Source organism: Silurus meridionalis, chromosome 12 (genome assembly GCF_014805685.1).
Source record: "Silurus meridionalis isolate SWU-2019-XX chromosome 12, ASM1480568v1, whole genome shotgun sequence".
NCBI lineage: Eukaryota > Metazoa > Chordata > Actinopteri > Siluriformes > Siluridae > Silurus > Silurus meridionalis.
Genome location: NC_060895.1, coordinates 23,378,935 through 23,397,079, shown reverse-complemented (window position 1 = coordinate 23,397,079; position 18,145 = coordinate 23,378,935). Strand labels below are relative to the sequence as shown.

Here is an 18,145-nt window from a genome sequence, read left to right as displayed (position 1 = left end):
GTAAAAGGGAAAGTTTATAGGACTGTGGTGAGACCTGAGATTTTGTACAGTTTAGAGACAGTGGCATTGAGTAAAAGACAGGAGGTGGAGCTGGAGGTAGCAGAGCTAAAGATGTTGAGGTTTTTGTTGGAAGTGACGACGATGGACAGGATTAGAAATGAGTTTATTAGAGGGACAGTGCATGTAGGATGTTTTGGAGACAAGGTGAGGGAGGAGAGATTGAGATGTTTTGGACATGTGTAGAGGAGTGACTGAGTCTGTTGCAGGAAATTGTTGTTTCTTGTGGCTATAAATTTTCTTGGAAACTAAATTGTGGGCTAAAATAGTATTTCCTTGTTGCTAAATCCAAGGCAAAAGTAAAGTTTTATTAGATCTTCCACTCCAGGCATAATGCAAAACAAGTGACGTCTGACCAACCTTGCAAAGTACATATGCATTTTTATTTTTTGATAGAAAAACCCCCCACAAATTTTTTAATTCAAACACCAAAATCTTGTTTATTTCTCGTAACTTTGGGAGTTTTTTTTTTTCTTAATATTTTTGACTTTTAAGTTTTAAATTTAGATATTTCCTGCCCATCTCCTTCCAGTTATTTTTTTATATCCCATATTGGCCCTAATACACCATCGTACCAAAGACATTTACTCTGGGCCAGATTATTTTACCATCTTGGCGAGTCCCTGAGATTATTCTTGACCTTCTTGAGACTTGAGTCTATTCCATCTGCTCTGGTTCCTGTCTTGTTACTGGTTTGAACTTTGGACTTGTTTTTTGGTTTGTGCTTTTTATTGCTCTGTTTGCCATTCCCAGAGGTGGGAAGTAACGTAGTACAAATACTTTGTTAATGTATATATATATATATATATATATATATATATATATATATATATATATATATATATATATATATGCGATTAAGTTGCGATAAAATATTTTAATCGATTGACAATATATTGATATATTAATATGACATGACGTCCTGTTGCCAGCGTGACACTAATGCTACTTTTTACTTAAGTACTTTAGAGCACAAACTTCTTAACTTAAACTTGAGTAATAAAGTATAGTCAGTACTTCAACTTTTACTAGTCTTATAAAACATGAATATCTCTACTTTTACTCCAGTCACACCCCTGTCCCTGCCCGTTTCTGACAGTTTGGGTGGCTGCTCATTTTCCTTGTCTAGTGTTCATGTAGGATCTGTGACACTTTTGTGTTTGTTGACTGCACTTTTCTCTGGACTGTTAGCAGAAGGTCCAAAGAGCATCCCTGGCATATCAGGCCAATTTTATAAAATTGATTTACAAAGCAGGCGAAACTAAATCTAGCTACTTTCTATGTAATGCATTATTAAGGCTAGATGAGAGCCACCTCAAACCCTGGTTCAAGGTCAGCTATGATACAGTATGGGAAAAGGTAGCTCAATGGTTGGCCACTGATGGGATGGTTAGGGGTTCAAGCTCCAGCACTGCCAAGCTGTCAGTGTTGTGCTCATAATTAAGGCTCATATCTCTGTCTGCGGCATGGTATCATGGCCGAACATTTGATTCTGCTCCTGTTACACGCTGGGATATGCAAAGAAGTAATTTTACAATTGCTGTAATTATATGTGACGAGTAAAAGCCTTTTTTTTCAAGGGCAGGTGACGGATTAAATGCTTTACTACAGAACATGCCTGCTTATTTATTTAGCCTCTTTATTTCCAATTATATGATCGAATCCTTCATTGTCATGTGTAGGAAAGAGTTAAAATATTGAGTAAAAAAGCACAAACAAACCAAATCACATTATAGACTTACAACACAAAACCCATTTTATCCACTGTATGAGTCAGTACAGAAACATAATATTGGATAAAAATATTCTGTGTGATTTAATCTTCCAAATAATTAAGTAAATGTACAAAACATTTCAGCTTATAATAATAATAATAAAAAAAACCCAATAAATTAAAATAGTGTTTATTTACTGGTTCATGCGATATTTCAGTTTTACTGCTTGCTAGTTGTTGATATGGAAGTCAGTTTGTGTACCTACAACAGAAGTGCATTCAACTCATAAGTGCTCTATTATGCAACAGTTCATACATACAGTTCATACATACAGTCATACAGTTCATACATACAGTTCATACATACTGTTTTAGACATGTAGTCTGTTTTTTTTTTCTAAAACCCACCAACACAATGCACCTTATCGCCTGTAAAGTCAAATAAATCGGGTTAAATCTGTGTGAAAAATTATATTAATGAAGAAATTAAGCATAACTAATAACTATAATAACTATACTATTAATACTGATATTTATAAGAGCACAGAACAGGAGTAAGTGATTGCAAATTCTAATCTTCCTTCATAAACTGTATTTAGTTTGATAAATATGTATATACCTGCAGCACACTTGCAAACTATTTAGACGGCCAGTTTTTATTGCAGCATATCGGTTTCAAAGCTTCAGCTCAGCATGCCTCTCATGAAGTGTGTTTCATTCATATAATAAAACAGCAAGGTCCAAACATCATCTATCATTGTTAAATCTTATTTTTTAGTGTTAGGTTTTTTTTTTTGCAATGAAAACCATTTACTGATGTCAAATATAAAATAAAAATATAAAATATATTCACGTGAATCTGAGAATTCAGAGTCTTCCATTAAGCACATGCTTTAATGTACGGGATGAGACTCGTGACAATTTGTGCAACCTATTACAGTCAATATAACAATTGGTTTTATATTTGTACATACATTTAAACAGTCAGCTAGAAATACTGCTAAATCTATTCAGAAATATATATATATATATATATATATATATATATATATATATATATATATATATATATATATATAAAAAATCGAATATATTTTATTACTTTTAATCATAATTTCAGAGTAGGAAGTACATTCATAAAAACTATTTTAGGATTGTTTCCTGTTAGCTTGAGGATACCTTTTCCTGTAAGAACCTGAACACTGTCTGACGTATTTCTTTTGTTTTCAACCCATAAATCAAAGGATTAAAAATCGGGGGAATAATAGCAATCGCGACACCGCAGGCTCTTCGTAAATGTGGAGATACTGCTTCTAACCTGTGAGAAACCAGCAGTAAGAATATGTTCACCTCAAAAGTCAGAAAAACCACTAAATGTGTCCCGCACGTTTGCATCGCCTTACTTATAGATTTAGCCTGTTTGGTAGAAAGACACGTTATCAAGATTTTTATGTATGTTATTGATACCATCATCACAGAAAAGCCTTGAACGAGAGCGATAATAAACAGGCCATAGATGTTAACCACGCTCACATCATCACAGATTAGCTTCATTAAGGACGGATTATTACAGTACGTGTCTACTATATTGGTCCTGCAGATCTCTTTGCTCAGCGTGAGCACAAATAAAGCTCCGATCATAACAAAATCGATGGCCCAGACCAAGCATATAGATTTCACCAAGGTACCTCGAGTCATCAGACTGTGGTATCTCAAAGGTTCGCAAATAGCAATGTATCGGTCATAAGACATAACAGTGAGAAATAAAAGAGATCCGGTTCCATAGAGGTGGAGAAGAATGCCTTGTAAGACACAAGCAGGGTAGGAGATTTCTCTACTCTGTAATAATATACTGCAAAGCAGCTGAGGGTAAAAACCTGTAGCTCCCATTAGGTCACATAAGGACAAATTAAACAGCAGTATGTACATCGGCTCGTGCAGATTCCTTTTTGCAGAAATAGTCACAAGTAGCATAGAATGGAAAAGCAAAATTAGACAATATGTGATGATGGCAAAAATGAATAAGGCTAACATTATGGATGGTGGTATGCCCAGTGGTTCCATGGTCAGAATTGCTGTGGAACGTGTTAAATTGTAACGAAGAGATGGGTTTTCGGCCATTGCAGCTTTTAAACCTGGGAAATAATATAACAAAATAATGGTTAGCACATTTAATATAGAAAAATAATTGTTCTGTTTTATAACAGCTATGACTTTCTTTTTACCTGGAGTAAAAACGACTTCAGTAAATGTGCTACAGCATCACAAAACCCACAAACCGAACACCTCTGAGTTGATGATGTATAATGTTACCACACAGGTATCTTCACAGTGACCTAAAATATTTGCAGCTAAATCCCACAGCTCAGGTGTTTCTCCTTTTTTTTAACTCCCAGTTGTGAACTAGGTTACAAGGGACAGTATGAGCAAATCTCTAAGCTTTAAAACTAAAAGTGGCCTGTGGGGGGAAAAGGTAATTTAAATAGGATGATGTGCATGCATATCTATTTGAAATAACTACAATAATATAATTTAAAAAATGACAATCAAATAATGTAATATGCCTTGCCTTGTTTTGCATGAAATTTTGGTTCCTATTAGTGAGGTTCTTTATCCGGTAAAGTTCTCTGCAGGGCCCAATTTAAAAAAAGATGGGAGTACATAAATGCCATGCACACACATGAAACAGACTAAATGCAAAATGATGCACATGTTGCAGATCATCACTAAGCTAAGGGCATTTCTTACATGCATGCAATTGCTGCTACATGGACATCACTGTACTCTATCTCAGTACTAGACGAGACAATGCCCCGGGAGCAGAGATGGTTGGGGCCTATTCACTAAGCCACCACGGCTGCATAGGGTGGTGGAGCAACATTCTCAATAGAGCAGGATGGAGTTGTGAAATCCATAGCAAAGCAGGGAAACAAAGTAATGACCAAGGCATGACCTTAAGTGGAAATTGTACAGGTGTTTTTCAAGCTCCTATCATTACCTGCACAAAAACAATCCTAAAAGTAAAGCATATTGGTGTATATATATATATATATATATATATATATATATATATATATATATATATATATATATATATATATATATATATATACACACACATATTGGTATGTTGCAGCCTGATACCCTGATACTACAATCGTTGGATTGATTATTTTTCCAATAATGAGCAATAATGAACTGAATGAGCCTGTTCTGGTTCCTGTTCCTGATCCCTGTTCTGCTCTGCCTCCCTTGTTCTGGTTTGAACTCTGAACAGGTTTTTGCCTTGCCTCTTTGTTGTTCTGTTTGCTGGCTCTTGGATATTTGGACTGTTTTTTTCTCTTCTGATTTTTGTCTTCCCTGCATCACCCTGTTTTCCCGGTATTTGGATCGAAGACTGTTTTTTTCGGTTTTGGCTTTTGGATTTTGGGTTCTTTGCCCTGTGATTCACCCCCTGCCTCTTTATTAATTAGTTTTTTATCTTACACCTGTGGCATCTTGCATTTGGGTCTTTCCACTCACCCGCATTTCTGACATTGTATGTATATCAGCATCACATAAGAATAGATGGTGAGAGTGTTTGTTTGCACCTGTATTTGTAAAAGATACATTCTTATTTTGGACCTGGACTTTAATGGTTTCATTAATGGTCAGGTCAGACTTTAATGCAGATGAAGTGATTTTGTTGGGTTATATATAATTTGCTTAACCGAGCCATTAGGGTTGCACAAGCCAGTGCACTCTTAGCTCGCTTATAAGCTGATCGATGCGTGTAGCCATGGAGATCAAAGAATCCATATCCTGGAGTGGATAACGAGCGGCAAGTTTGTCCTTAACGGCAGGGGAGAGGCCCTGTAGGAAAGTGTCATAAAGTGCCATGTGATCCCATAAGCTGTCAATGGCATGGGTGTGGAAGTCAGCCGCAAATTCGGCCACAGAGTGATGTATCTGTGTGGCTGAGATCAGGGAGTGGGCGGCATCTCGGCATGGAGATTGGCAGAAAATGCTCGATTGGCTTTCCCTCTCCACGGTGGCCCACCTTAGGGCTCGACCTGACAGGAGGGAAATGACGTAGGCCACTTTAGAGCACTCCGTACCAAATTCAGAGGGCTGCATACTGAAAATCAGATCGCACTGCATAGTGAAAGAACGGCAGGAGTCTGGGTCACCTGAAAATCGTGCTGGCAGCGTGAGCTGAGGTTCACACATAGCTGAGGTGCCGGTGGGTGGAGCAAGGGCTGGGTGAAAACAGGTGCAGTAGGGAGGCCGGAGGTGAGAAGCACGGCGGAAACAGTTCAGTAACTGAGGTTTAAATATTTCAGAGAATACGCTGGAGTGTAATCAGGGCAAGCCTTTAAGACAATCTGGCACAGATTAGAGGTTTTTGGCATCCTTATATGTGTTTGCAATTTAGAGGCCATTATCTCATAGCCGGTTGCAAGGGGGCGGTTCCTCAGGAGTGGAGGTGGCAATGCCGGAAGTGCTCAAGCAGGCTGACATAAAGGGAGAGAGATAGCTGATATGATGGAGAGGAGAAAGGTAGATATGTTGTGTGTTCAGGAGATCAAGTGGAAAGGAAGTAAGGCCAGGAACATTAGAGATGGGTTTAAACTGTTCTATAATGGTGTGGATGGAAAGAGAAATGGTGTAGGAGTGATTCTGAAGGAAGAGTACAGTAAGAGTGTAGTTTAGGAGATAAGAGTTTCTGATAGGGTGATAAACATGATTAATGTAATTAGTGCCTATGCTTCACAAGTGGGTTGTGAGATGGAGGAGAAGGAAAAATTCTGGACTGAGTTAGATTAAGTGGTAGAAGGTGAACCTGGAATTAAATATTAGTGATTGGGGGCAGACTTCAATGGGCATGTTGGTGAAGGGAACAAAGGTGATGAGGAGGTGATGGGAGAGAAATGTGGAAGGGCAAATGGTGGTAGATTTTGCTAAAAGGATGGAAATGGCAGTGGTGAACACTTATTTTAAGAAGAATCATAGGGTGACGTATGAGAGTGGAGGAAGACGCACACAGGTGGACTATGTTTTATGTAGGAGATGCAACCTGAAGTAGATTGGAGACTGTAAGGTGTTTGGCGGGAGACAGTGTAGCTAGACTGTAGGATGGTTTTAGAGGTGAAGAAGAGGAGGAGACTGACAACTGAAAAAATAAGATGGTGGAAACTGATGGAGGAAGGCTGTAGTGTAAGGTTCAGGGAAGAGTTCAGACAGGGGCTCGGTGGTGATGAAGAAGTGCTGGATTATTGGGACACTACTGCAGAAGTGATAAGGGAGACAGCTAGAAAAGTACTTGGTTTGACATCTGGAAATAGAAAGGAAGACAAAGAGACGTGGTGGTGGAATGAGGAAGTGCAGAAAGCATAAGGAGAAGAGGTTGGAGAAACAGGATTGAGATTGGCAGTGAGTTGAGAAAAGTAGGCAGGAGTACAAGGAGATGCGGCAGCAGGTGTAGAGGGATGTGGCTAAAGCAAAAGAAAATACAATTCAATTCATTTTTATTTGTATAGCACTTTTAACAATGAACATTGTCTCAAAGCAGCTTTAATGCGATGATAAAAATTAATAAGATGTTCTTTATAAGTGTATGTTTATGAGCGAGCCGGTGGCGACCGTGGAAAGAAAATCTCCCTGAGATGGCATAAGGAAGAGACCTTGAGAGAAACCAGACTCAAGAGGGAACCTCATCCTCATCTGGGTTGCAACGAATGTCCATTTATTACAGTTAAACGATGTTGAGGTGTGCAGTGATGGTGATCAGATGCAAACTATAGTCCTGTGTCAGTGTATCAGACTGTTGACATTAAGTACAGTCCAAATTCATCCTCAAAGCTCCTGTGTTACATTTCATGGCTCCTCTGGGCATTAATGAAAACCATCCCCTGCTGCACAGACTGGTATCCAAACAAAGAGAACACCATCCAGAGGCCAGGACAAAGCGGAAAGATTTGAGGAGAGGGGCACAAACACTGGTCACTGGAATCTCAGGAGCATGTTTATCTTGACAGAGAGAGAGAGAGAGAGAGAGAGAGAGAGAGAGAGAGAGAGAGAGAGAGAGAGAGAGAGAGAGAGATAGAGAGAAGAGGGGTGACATAACTAAAAGGAAGAGCCAGAAGGTAACACAGACATAAAGGATATCAGGGATAAGAGACGACCCGCCACACCACTGTTAACAAACCTGAGTGAACGTGAGAGTGAGGGGACGACAACATACAAATATCCCAGTTCACACAACACTCTACATCCCTGATCCCTCCAGACCAGTTTTCATTATTTCACATACCAACTAATAGCCTGCACCTTTTGGTCTAAGTAGGAATGGGGATCATATTGCTACAGAAGTTCACTCAGATACTGCAGGTTGAGACCGTGAAGTGCTTTATACATCATTAGTAGTATTTTGTAATCAATGCAAGATTTGATTGGGAGCAGTATAGACTGATTAAAACAGGACTGATGTGGTCATATTTTCTAAATCTAGTGAGGAGTCTTGCTACTGCATTCTGGACTAACTGAAACCTATTTATGCACTTATTTAAACACCCAGACAGTAAATAATTACAGTAGTCTAATCTCGATGTAACAAAAGCATGAACTAGTTTTTCTGCATCATGTAACGTCATCACATTTTTAATTTGCAATATTTCTAAGGTGAAAAAAGTGATCCCCACAATGTCATTTAAACGAGCCTCAAAGGAAAGACTAGTGTCAAAAATTACACCAAGGTCTTTGACTGCTGTACACACTGAGACAGAAACACCATCCAGAAATGTTCTACTGTTTGTCCAGGCAGAGGGACCGAGCTGGGAAGGATGTGCTGCAAGTTAGAGCAATAAAGAATGAAGATGAAAGTGCGTTGACTAGTGAAGAGAGTGTGTTGAGAAGATGGAGGGAGTATTTTAAGCAGCTGATGAATGAGGAAAATTAAAGAGCTAGAAGGTTGGATGAAGTGGAGATGTTGAAGCAGGAAGTGGATAGGATTATTAAGGAGGTAGTGAGAGTAGCTATTAAGGAGATGAAGAGTGGAAAGTTGGTTGGACCAGATGACATACCAGTAGAAGCATGGAGATGTTTCTGAGCGATGGCAAAAAATGTTTAACCAGATTCTGGAAGGTGAGAGGATGCCTGAGGAACGGAGAAAGAGTTTGCTGGTACTAGTTCTTAAGAATAAGGGAGATGTGCAGACCTGCAGTAACTACAGGGGAATAAAGTTCAGTCACACCATGAAGTTATGGGAAAGAGTAGTGGAAGTCAGGCTGAGAGAAGAGGTGACAATCTGTGAGCAACAGTATGGTTTCATACCGAGGAAGAGCACCACAGATGCCTTATTTGCTTTAAGAATGTTGATGGAGAAGTATAGAGAAGGTCAGAAGGAATTGCATTGTGTGTTTGTGGATTTAGAGAAAGCGTACGACAGGGTGGAGAGAGGAGTTGTGGTATTGTATAAGGAAGTCAGGTGTGTCAGAGAAGTATGTGAGGGTGGTGCAGGACATGTATGAGGACAGTGTGACAGCAGTGAAGTGTGCAGTAGGAATGACAGGCTGGTTGAAGGTGGAGGTTGTATTGAACCAAAGATCGGCTCTGAGCCCTTTCCTGTTTGCAGTGGTGATGGACAGGCCGACTGAGGATGGAGCTGCCAGGAAGAATAAAAAAAGAGGGAGACCAAGGAGGTTGTTGATGGATGTGGTAAGGGTGGTTGGTTTGAAAAATGTAGATGTAGAGGACGGAGCGTTTCAGCATTCACATTCATCCAAAAGTATACAATGGGGTTCATAGGCCCTATAGCAGGACAATCAGGACCTCCTACATCTTCCAACCCATGGAAAGCATATCTTCATGGAGCTAGCTTTGTGCACATGGTCACTTCTATGCTGGAACAGATTTGGATCTCTTAGTTAATGTGAAGGGAATATTTCATGCTACTCCTTTTAAAGACATATAATTTTGTGCCTCCAACTTTGTGGCAACAGTTTGCAGAAGAAGCACATATGGGTGGTAAAGTCTGGTGTTTTTGTCAGTGGACAGTGTACCTTTTTGTGGTTAAATTCCATATCAATCAGTGTGTCAAATAAATGTATAGAATTGATAAATGACCTTTATGTAATAGATTGAAGTTAAAGCTCAAGGTGTAATGCAAAGCTGTGGCCACTAGGCGGGAGTACACTCTCTCTCTCTCTCTCTCTCTCTCTCTCTCTCTCTCACACACACACACACACACACACACACACACACACTTGATACTACTAAGACTAACAGATCGCCTCAGTCTCAGTTTGATTTGAGAAAAAGGAAGAGAAACTGGTCTCTAAACAACCATTGCAACACTAGCATTTTTTATTTTATTCTGAAAGAACAAAGCAGAGTTTGGATATTATCAGTGGATAATATCCTGGTGATTAAGGGTCTAAAAATTCAGAGTTAGATTTGCTAAATTCCATAAGCACAAGGCCATGAAGCCAAACAGGCTCACAGATGTAGTCGAGTCAGGTGATCAACAAAGATTCTTGACTATGCAACAATAAAAATGGATAAGAAATGAAAAAGAGTTTGAGCGCTTGACACTAATGTCAGTGAGGTAACCAGGACCAGCACTTTGTAAAGAGGTGTAAAAAGGTGTGAGTATTTAAAGATCTGCAAACTCAACATTTGTAATGTTGTGAAGTGGAAGGTGATGGTGGTTAAGATGTTGATCAGAAGGTTTCAATTTTAAATCTTGTCACCACTAAGCTGCCACTTCTGTGGGCTTTGAAAAAGGACCTTAATATTGTGAGATACCTTTACATAACAGGCCTACAATTATCTCATACATACATTTAGCAGATGAGGGTTAAGGGCCTCTCAAACTTCTGCTCAGCAGTCAGAACCACTTGTGGATTCCATGTGTGGCACCTAATATTTCTAAAAGAAACTTAAAAACCTCACAGATCGTGGATTTTTACAGAGAAAAGATAATTTTACACTTCATGTATGACGCTCTTTTAATTTACTGGACTCGTAGTACCTAATAGTAAAAATATTAACAGAGAATCAGCAATGTTTAAATGGATAAAATTGTGGTTCTGAGTAGATTAAGTTCATGTTTAAAAAAGAAAAAAATTGAAATGTCCACTGCTTTTCAAAACTGTGAGGTTAATCTCATGATATTACCTCACAAACCTGTTAATTATATTAACCCGATGTACACTTTACAGACAAAATTGTGCTTTTTGAAGACATCCTTTGTATAGACATCCTGTACAATTGTGCGCTTAGAACTTTGTGCTAACGGTGTGGCAAAGAAACACACATGGCTGGAAAGGTCAGATGTCCCAAAACCTTTGTCAATATAGTGTATTCTGTAGTGCCAGGTAACATGAGGTTGACCACATTTCTGAATTTCACTGCATTTCTCAGAAATAACATTATTTTATGTATGTTTATTTTATTAATCCATGATTTAATTTCTGTACGGCTTTCAGGAGCAGAGGTTGTGTGTAATGTCTGATTGTGTGACTCCTTAATCAAGAAATTATCACTGGAACCTTATGATAAAATAAAATTAATAACTTCATAAGGGTTAACAAAAATGGGTTCTACATGATTTTATCTATTCATTTAAAACTATAATTTTATTACAAAAATAATAATTACATTTTTAAACTATAATTATTAATTGATTGGATTAATTTTGGAGCGACTTTGCCAGTAAGGTCAAATATTAAATTGTAATTTTTTTTTTTTCCATAAAAAATTCAATAATAATAAAATAAATCTTTCCAGGAAGCCTAAAATGTAAGCGTTTTTTATTTTTTCCACAAATATTATTGTTAATGTCTCGGAATCACGATGACTAGCAAACTCTTACCATGTGTTATGTTAATGATTCAAACAGTGATCACTATTTTCATACATGTTTCTGAGGTAATAGTATTTATTTAGTGCACTTTCCTAGAAATTGCAGAGTAAAGAGGATCTAATGAGTGTATCCAGACTGGGATCTCATAGGTACCAGGTTTTGGTACCATTGTACTAAATTTCCTGATTATAAATGATAATACATTTCATTGATATAAAGTATATTGTCGCACGCCATTTCTGATCGAAACAATTTTGTAGTTTTCTTTTTACGAATTCAAAATAGAGCCGTTATTACTTTCATATTTAGTATTATATAACTATATATATATATATATATATATATATATATATAAAAACTGTCTTCCTGTGAGGCTTCTTAATGGTTAAAGGTTTTTTCTTTTTCCGTGCTCTCGCCTTGTAGTCAGCTTTTTGCGGTAAGAGAAACTAGCTTATTCATTTCCAGTGATCAGAAGACTCAACCGAGTTCCTCTTTCATATCAGTCTGAATCTCTACCCTATGCTTTGGCAATGAGGTATGACATGTTAAGTTCTCCATTTTAGGCATTGTGTCTGAAAACAACTGAATCAGCATTCAAAGAATTCTGTGTGAACTTGTGTTGGTTTTTGTTGTTTTTATGTACGTAACACTCCGGTTTTGGGTGAAGTTGCAAGGTTTCGATACGTGCTGTAATCTCTAGGGTTGGAATGACCATGAAAGCCGACTTGACCAGACTTTTGAACAAGAACCCTGTGATTTTTACATTTTTATTTTCTTGAGATTTTTGGAGTTTGCTTGTGGAGATTTGTGTGAAATTCATTCAGCCACAATGGTGTTAGAAAATGTAGGTACTGATGTAGTTGGGGTGAGGAGGCCTGGGGTGCAGTCAGCGTTCAGAGCTCTATAGCAGGCGATTCAAGATCTTTATGGAGCGGTCTTTGTGCACGGGGGTGCCGTTGTGGTGGAACAGGTTTGGTTTTTCCTATTTGAAGTAAAGGAAATATTTCATGCCACCACATCCTGGGGGAGGGGTAGCTCAGTGGTTAAGGCTCTGGGTTACTGATAATACGGTTGGGTTTTAAACCCTGGTATCGCCAAGCTGCCACTTTGGCGCTTTTGAGCAAAGCCCTTAACCCTCAGTGCTCCAGGGGGCGCTGTATCATTGCTCACCCTGCGCTCTTACCCCAGCTTCCTAACATCACTGGGATATGCGATGAAAGAGTTTCACTGTTCTTGAATGTACATGTGACTAGTATGAAGCACAGTTCTTCTTTTTTTTCTTCTTTTCTTTCAAGGACATTCTATACAATTGTGTGCCACCAAACTTGGCGTAACTGTTTAGAGAAGAAACGCATATGGACAAAAATTTCATGTGTCCCAGTACTCCATATAGAGTCTAAAGCGATTACACAGAAGTCATGTATTTCGACACGTTTGTGACATGATAAAATGCACTTTTCAGGTGAAGACGTATTACACACAATCATGAGAGCTACTGCAGATACTGGACACTCCAACAGCACCACAGCTGATGACTAACAAACTATTTACATCCATTCTTCCAATGATTCAGCAACAAAATCCAAAAATTCAGCAGTGACTAATTTTCTGCGTGTTTTGTTACAAATCACGGGACATGGTCATAGGACATAAGACAGTTTTTCTTAGAAAGAGAAAAGCTTGTCAGTTGTGTGCACAGGGCATTCGAGAATAGAGAAACGCGTGAAGGCTGGGATCTCGTCATACTTAAAGCCTGTGTGACAAAACCTTTTTGTTTGCATTCTTAGTAACTCTCTGCTCAGGGTTGTGGTGTTTTTATATTAGTGTATTATTTTGGGGAAATTCAACCAGTTAAAATAATAATAATGACTCCGTGTGTGAGATTTAGAGAAATAAAGCCCAATGCACATGTCTAGTTTATCACAATGATGAACTGGAGAGATGTAGCTGAGGAACTTTCAGAGCCAGAATTCACACATTCACAAATCTTTATGTTCATGAAAAAAATCTTTGAAATCTGCTTTAATACTTTAACATATATCTTTATATATGTATGTATGTATGTATATGTATATATATATATATATATATATATATATATATATATATATATATATATATATTAAGGGTGTAAAGGTACAAATATTCGTACCGAAATCTTATCGAGACATAGTTTCCTTAGGAATGTATTAAGTGGCGGACCGCAAGTTTGTTTAGTCTTTGCCTTACACTTTGTGCTTTTTCATAAAAAATGATTTTTAAACTTGAAAACATACACAACAACGAGACTAGAGTTAGCGCAGTGTCACTGTGGCTGCTCACTCCGTACGGCACATGCATGAAAACGCTAAAGAATCAATAGCGCTAGCGCCACTTCCTGGTTAACGGCTAACGCTAGCACTATGGATTCTTTAGCGTTTAATGTACAGCTTTGAAAATTTCTCTTAAAAGGAGAAAATCCTGACAATGTCACATATCAAAGGGAGTAAATAAATGAATGAAGGATGGAAGGAATGAAGACATTTGTTAAAGTTTACTGAAATAAGTATAACAGTAAAAAAGTAGATCATATCTTTAGAAAAATTAATAATAAATATAACACACACACACACACACACACACACACACACACACACACACACACACACTGTATTACCCAAATGTAAACTATTTAAATTTTTTTATTTTTTCATTTGTTTAATTTGTGGCATTGATTAATTAGTCAATTTAATAAAAAAAAGTGTACTGCAGTAATTTTATTTATTCTTTTTTTTTTTTTATAAATATTAATTTATATATTATTAAACCAAGCGGGCATTTTATTAGACATTTTAAATGTAAACTGTACAAATGATGATCACAAGTATTAATAACAATAAATTGTGTTAATAGAAAATGACAAGCAATTTTATGTTTTGCACCCCCCCCCCCCTACCGAAATTGTACCGAATCCTGACTTAAAAACCGATGTACTTACCGAAATGTGAATTTTGTGTATCGTTACACCCCTAATATATATATATAAACCTTGAGACTATTTTAAACACTTCCTCTTCTAATCTAATTATTCACACTATTTTAATAAATGGGAAGTACTTTAAAATACAGGAGCTCAGGTTTTTAGAAAGTCTTAAACCCTCTTCAGTAAAAAAAACCCAAAAAATACTCCAATAAAATGTTTATAAAAACACGCAGATCTTTCTACGCACGGGCTTTGGGTTCAGAAAGGCTTCGACTGCCTTTATGAATACCTCCTTCACCCCATCTTGGTTGAGAGCTGAGCACTCGAGGTACTCAACAGCCCTGATTTCTTCAGCCAGCGCTTTTCCCTGCTGCTGAGTGACCAGACTCTGTTTCTGTTCCTTTAATTTTTGCAAAATTTCCGGATCTTGTCTGTGATCTTTTTTGGTTCCTACCAGCAGAATGGGTACATTGGGGCAGTGTTTCGATACCTCAGGATACCACTTTAGCTTGATGTTCTCAAAAGAGGTCATGCTGGAGATAGAGAAGCAGACGATGAAGACGTTGGTCTGCGGGTACGATATGGTGCGCAGACGGTCGTACGCTTCCTGACCCGCCGTGTCCCATAGATTCAGACAGTAGGGGTTGGACTGCACTGTGATCTCCGAGCTGTAGTTGTCAAACACGGTGGGGATGTACTCCTTGGGAAATGCGTTGGTGGTGTAGGATATCAAAAGGCAGGTCTTTCCTACAGCTCCATCTCCAACCACCACACACTTAATGCTTTGCATTTTGATCCAGCTGCTTCAGACACCTGAAAAAGGCCAGTGTTTATAGTTAGAGGTTCAGGGTTTGTGAGAGGAAATCACTTTTAATTGTATTATTTAAAAAAAATATATAGGTCATTAATTCATCTGATCAATGCCCTAAAGTCCACAATCTAAAATTAGAGCAAACATCCATTCCTAATTAGAAATTCTAATCCACTCTGCAGCAGTTTGTGATGATAAATGACATTAACTAAGACATATTCTGAGATCGCAGACCATCTAGTAAAACATTGTGCAGGACAGGGCAGGGTGAGGCAAGGTGGAAGATAGAAGATTGCAAGCAGAAGATGTGTGCAGATGTTAAGTAATGTTGCTTTTGAAACACACATACTAACCCATATAACCTTCTCAGAGTAACGCCAGAATGTTGAATGAAAACACTGATGGATTCTGATCAGATATTTTGCCTATTCTTTCCTGCTCTGCTTCTAAAAGCTTTCTGCAACTGAAACAGAATGCAGCTGCATGGCTTGTTTTTTAACCTTCCTACCGTAGCTTCACACAAACACCACCCACTGCTCCACTCCCTCCACCGGCTTCCTGTAGCTGCCCACATCAGATCTGTAACCCTGATGCTTGCCTACAAAGCCAAAAACAGATCAGCACACTGCTACCTCGCAGCACTTATCTCACCCCCACACTGAACCACACTCCCTCCAGACCTCAACCACTGCATACTGGTCACACCATCTCTCAGTGTACAAGGAAGACATGCTTCCAGACTCTCGGTTCTGGCACCAAGGTGGTGGAAGGAACTTTTAACTTGATGTCCAAACAGCTGATTCTTTAAAATTTCAATCCATGAAACAATAAAAACAGTGCCTCTAAACGTCTGGCAACATGCCCACGTAAACACATTTAACAACAAATCCAGGTTGTGTATCAGAAACGCAAGAACGGTTATTGTTATCGTTCTTGCGTTTATGATACGCTGCTTGGATTTGTTGTTAAATGTGTTCAACAGTGAAATAATGACAATGTTTATTCTTTGAAGGTTTAATAAACTGCAGGGGGAAAAAAAAGTATTTTTTGACATGCAAACATATAAGTGGCTTCTGCTTGCAAAGTTTTGGTCATTTGACATCATAAAAATAAAATAAAATCAATTAGGAGATAAATACATGTCATTTTTTTGATTCTCACCCCACTCCTGGCCCTCGTTCATCCTTCCTCAGCTCTACGTAAAGCTAAAATGGAATGAATACAATATAATGACATCTACACGTATATAATAAGTAATGTCTGAGAGCTGGAACATACCCCAGTGCACGGTGGTCCTTGTATCTCTAGCGTACTGCGTTTTATCAGTGCGGGATCCAATCCTCGGATGGTAAATGTACTCCTTCTCACCCACGCTGCTATACAGCCATGTCAGCTACATTCACTTGTGTCTTCTAAACAGAAACCTTGTGGTGAACTGAGTAACGAGGTCGTTTTTGAGGAAGCGTTCTGTCTCACAAGGATTTTTTCTTTTTTTTTTTTTTTTTTTAAGTCTCTGAATGTGCGTGAACCCGATTGCAAAATAACTGGTGCAAAGATAAGTAGGGCAAAAGAAATTATTAGTGACTGTCTACAGTGTCTGGTGAGAGCACAAGGAGCATGTTGTGTGTGTTTACTGGTTAGAAAAAGAGCTGAAAAAGAGCTGGATTGTAGCTGTAAATGATGCTCATGTGGTTTTAACTGTGTATCGAAGGAAGGAGGAGGTGTGTGTGTGTGTGTGTGTGTGTGTGTGTGTGTGTGTGTGTGTGGGGGGGGGTGTTTGTTGTGTCATATTCAGGATATTAGCACACATCCTGAACATGGTTCAGCAAATTACGCTAAAATAGAAAGAACAAAACAATGTATGTGTGTATGTATGTGTTTTTAGTGGACATTTATTAACCTCCTACTATTTTTTTAAATCTATTCTTATACATTTTACACAGTTTTGGGGAAAAAAAAAAAAGTACCTGAAATTCAGTGAATGAAATGAGCTCAACTGCGTGTTACCTGGAGCACCAAGACAAATGATACGACACGATTCGGACACCCGACCCTTCCAGCCATGTGTGCTTCTTTCCCCAACCTGTTACCACACAGAGCTAAACAATGATATAGATGTCTTTGGATGAAGTAGCATGAAACGTTCTCTGTACTTGAACCCGAACCTGTTGAACCAAAGCTCGCTCCATGAAGCTACATGGGTTGGAGTGGATGATCTCCTGCTATCTGACCATCAACCCTATTGAACACCTTTGAGATGAATTACCTGATCATACTAATACCATTGTGGCTGAATGAATCTTACACAAAATCCAGTGGCATATCTTCCCAGAAGAGTGGAGCTTATTGCAACAGCAAGTGTGGACTAAATGTGGAATTAGATGTTCAGAAAGAAGCCAATCTTATGCTTAGGTATCCCAAAACTTCTGGCCATATATTGTATATTCAGTTCCCCAGACATACTTCTATTTATAAATTAGAAATATTTAAATCATTTTTATGATCAATACTCTTTTTTAGGAAACCTGAAATCCTGTTGTCATTTTATCACCTGTCCAGCAGATGGCAGCATTTCACACTAAACTTCTGCCCTGCAGTCCAACACACGATGTGCAGGAGTTTTACTTCTAACCCGCACTTTGGGTGGCGCTTCATACACATCAGCACTCGTCCAATCAGACAGTATCAACGACTAGCCAATCATGATCAAGTAATCCGGCCGCTACAATCCAATCACAACTAGGGGGTGGGGTTAGA

At 38.4% G+C, this 18,145-nt stretch overlaps 2 protein-coding genes across 4 annotated transcripts; both read right to left on the bottom strand.

The window, feature by feature from the left end:
* Positions 1 to 2,935: 2,935 nt before the first annotated feature.
* On the bottom strand, positions 2,936 to 3,892 carry LOC124394323 (olfactory receptor 51I2-like). The gene has a single exon (XM_046862463.1). It carries the CDS (start codon positions 3,890 to 3,892, stop codon positions 2,936 to 2,938), a length of 957 nt encoding a protein of 318 aa, XP_046718419.1.
* Positions 3,893 to 14,539: 10,647 nt separating this feature from the next.
* On the bottom strand, positions 14,540 to 17,088 carry rhoga (ras homolog family member Ga). 3 transcript variants are annotated; one of them, XM_046862297.1, is made up of 3 exons: positions 16,667 to 17,088; positions 16,528 to 16,593; positions 14,540 to 15,390 (listed from the first exon to the last, which is right to left on the bottom strand). In XM_046862297.1, the coding sequence occupies exon 3, from the start codon at positions 15,365 to 15,367 to the stop codon at positions 14,795 to 14,797; it is 573 nt and encodes a 190-aa protein (XP_046718253.1). In that variant the 5' UTR covers positions 15,368 to 15,390; positions 16,528 to 16,593; positions 16,667 to 17,088; the 3' UTR covers positions 14,540 to 14,794. The 3 variants fall into 3 exon arrangements, with proteins under 3 accessions (XP_046718253.1, XP_046718252.1, XP_046718251.1); XM_046862296.1 differs by having other exon boundaries at positions 16,550 to 16,593; XM_046862295.1 differs by lacking the exon at positions 16,528 to 16,593 and having other exon boundaries at positions 16,667 to 17,077.
* Between the last annotated feature and the right edge of the window lie 1,057 nt (positions 17,089 to 18,145).

Bases quoted from the DNA above. Each gene is read 5' to 3' on its own strand.
- rhoga (XM_046862297.1), bottom strand. From the start codon at position 15,367: ATGCAAAGCATTAAGTGTGTGGTGGTTGGAGATGGAGCTGTAGGAAAG.
- LOC124394323 (XM_046862463.1), bottom strand. From the start codon at position 3,892: ATGGCCGAAAACCCATCTCTTCGTTACAATTTAACACGTTCCACAGCA.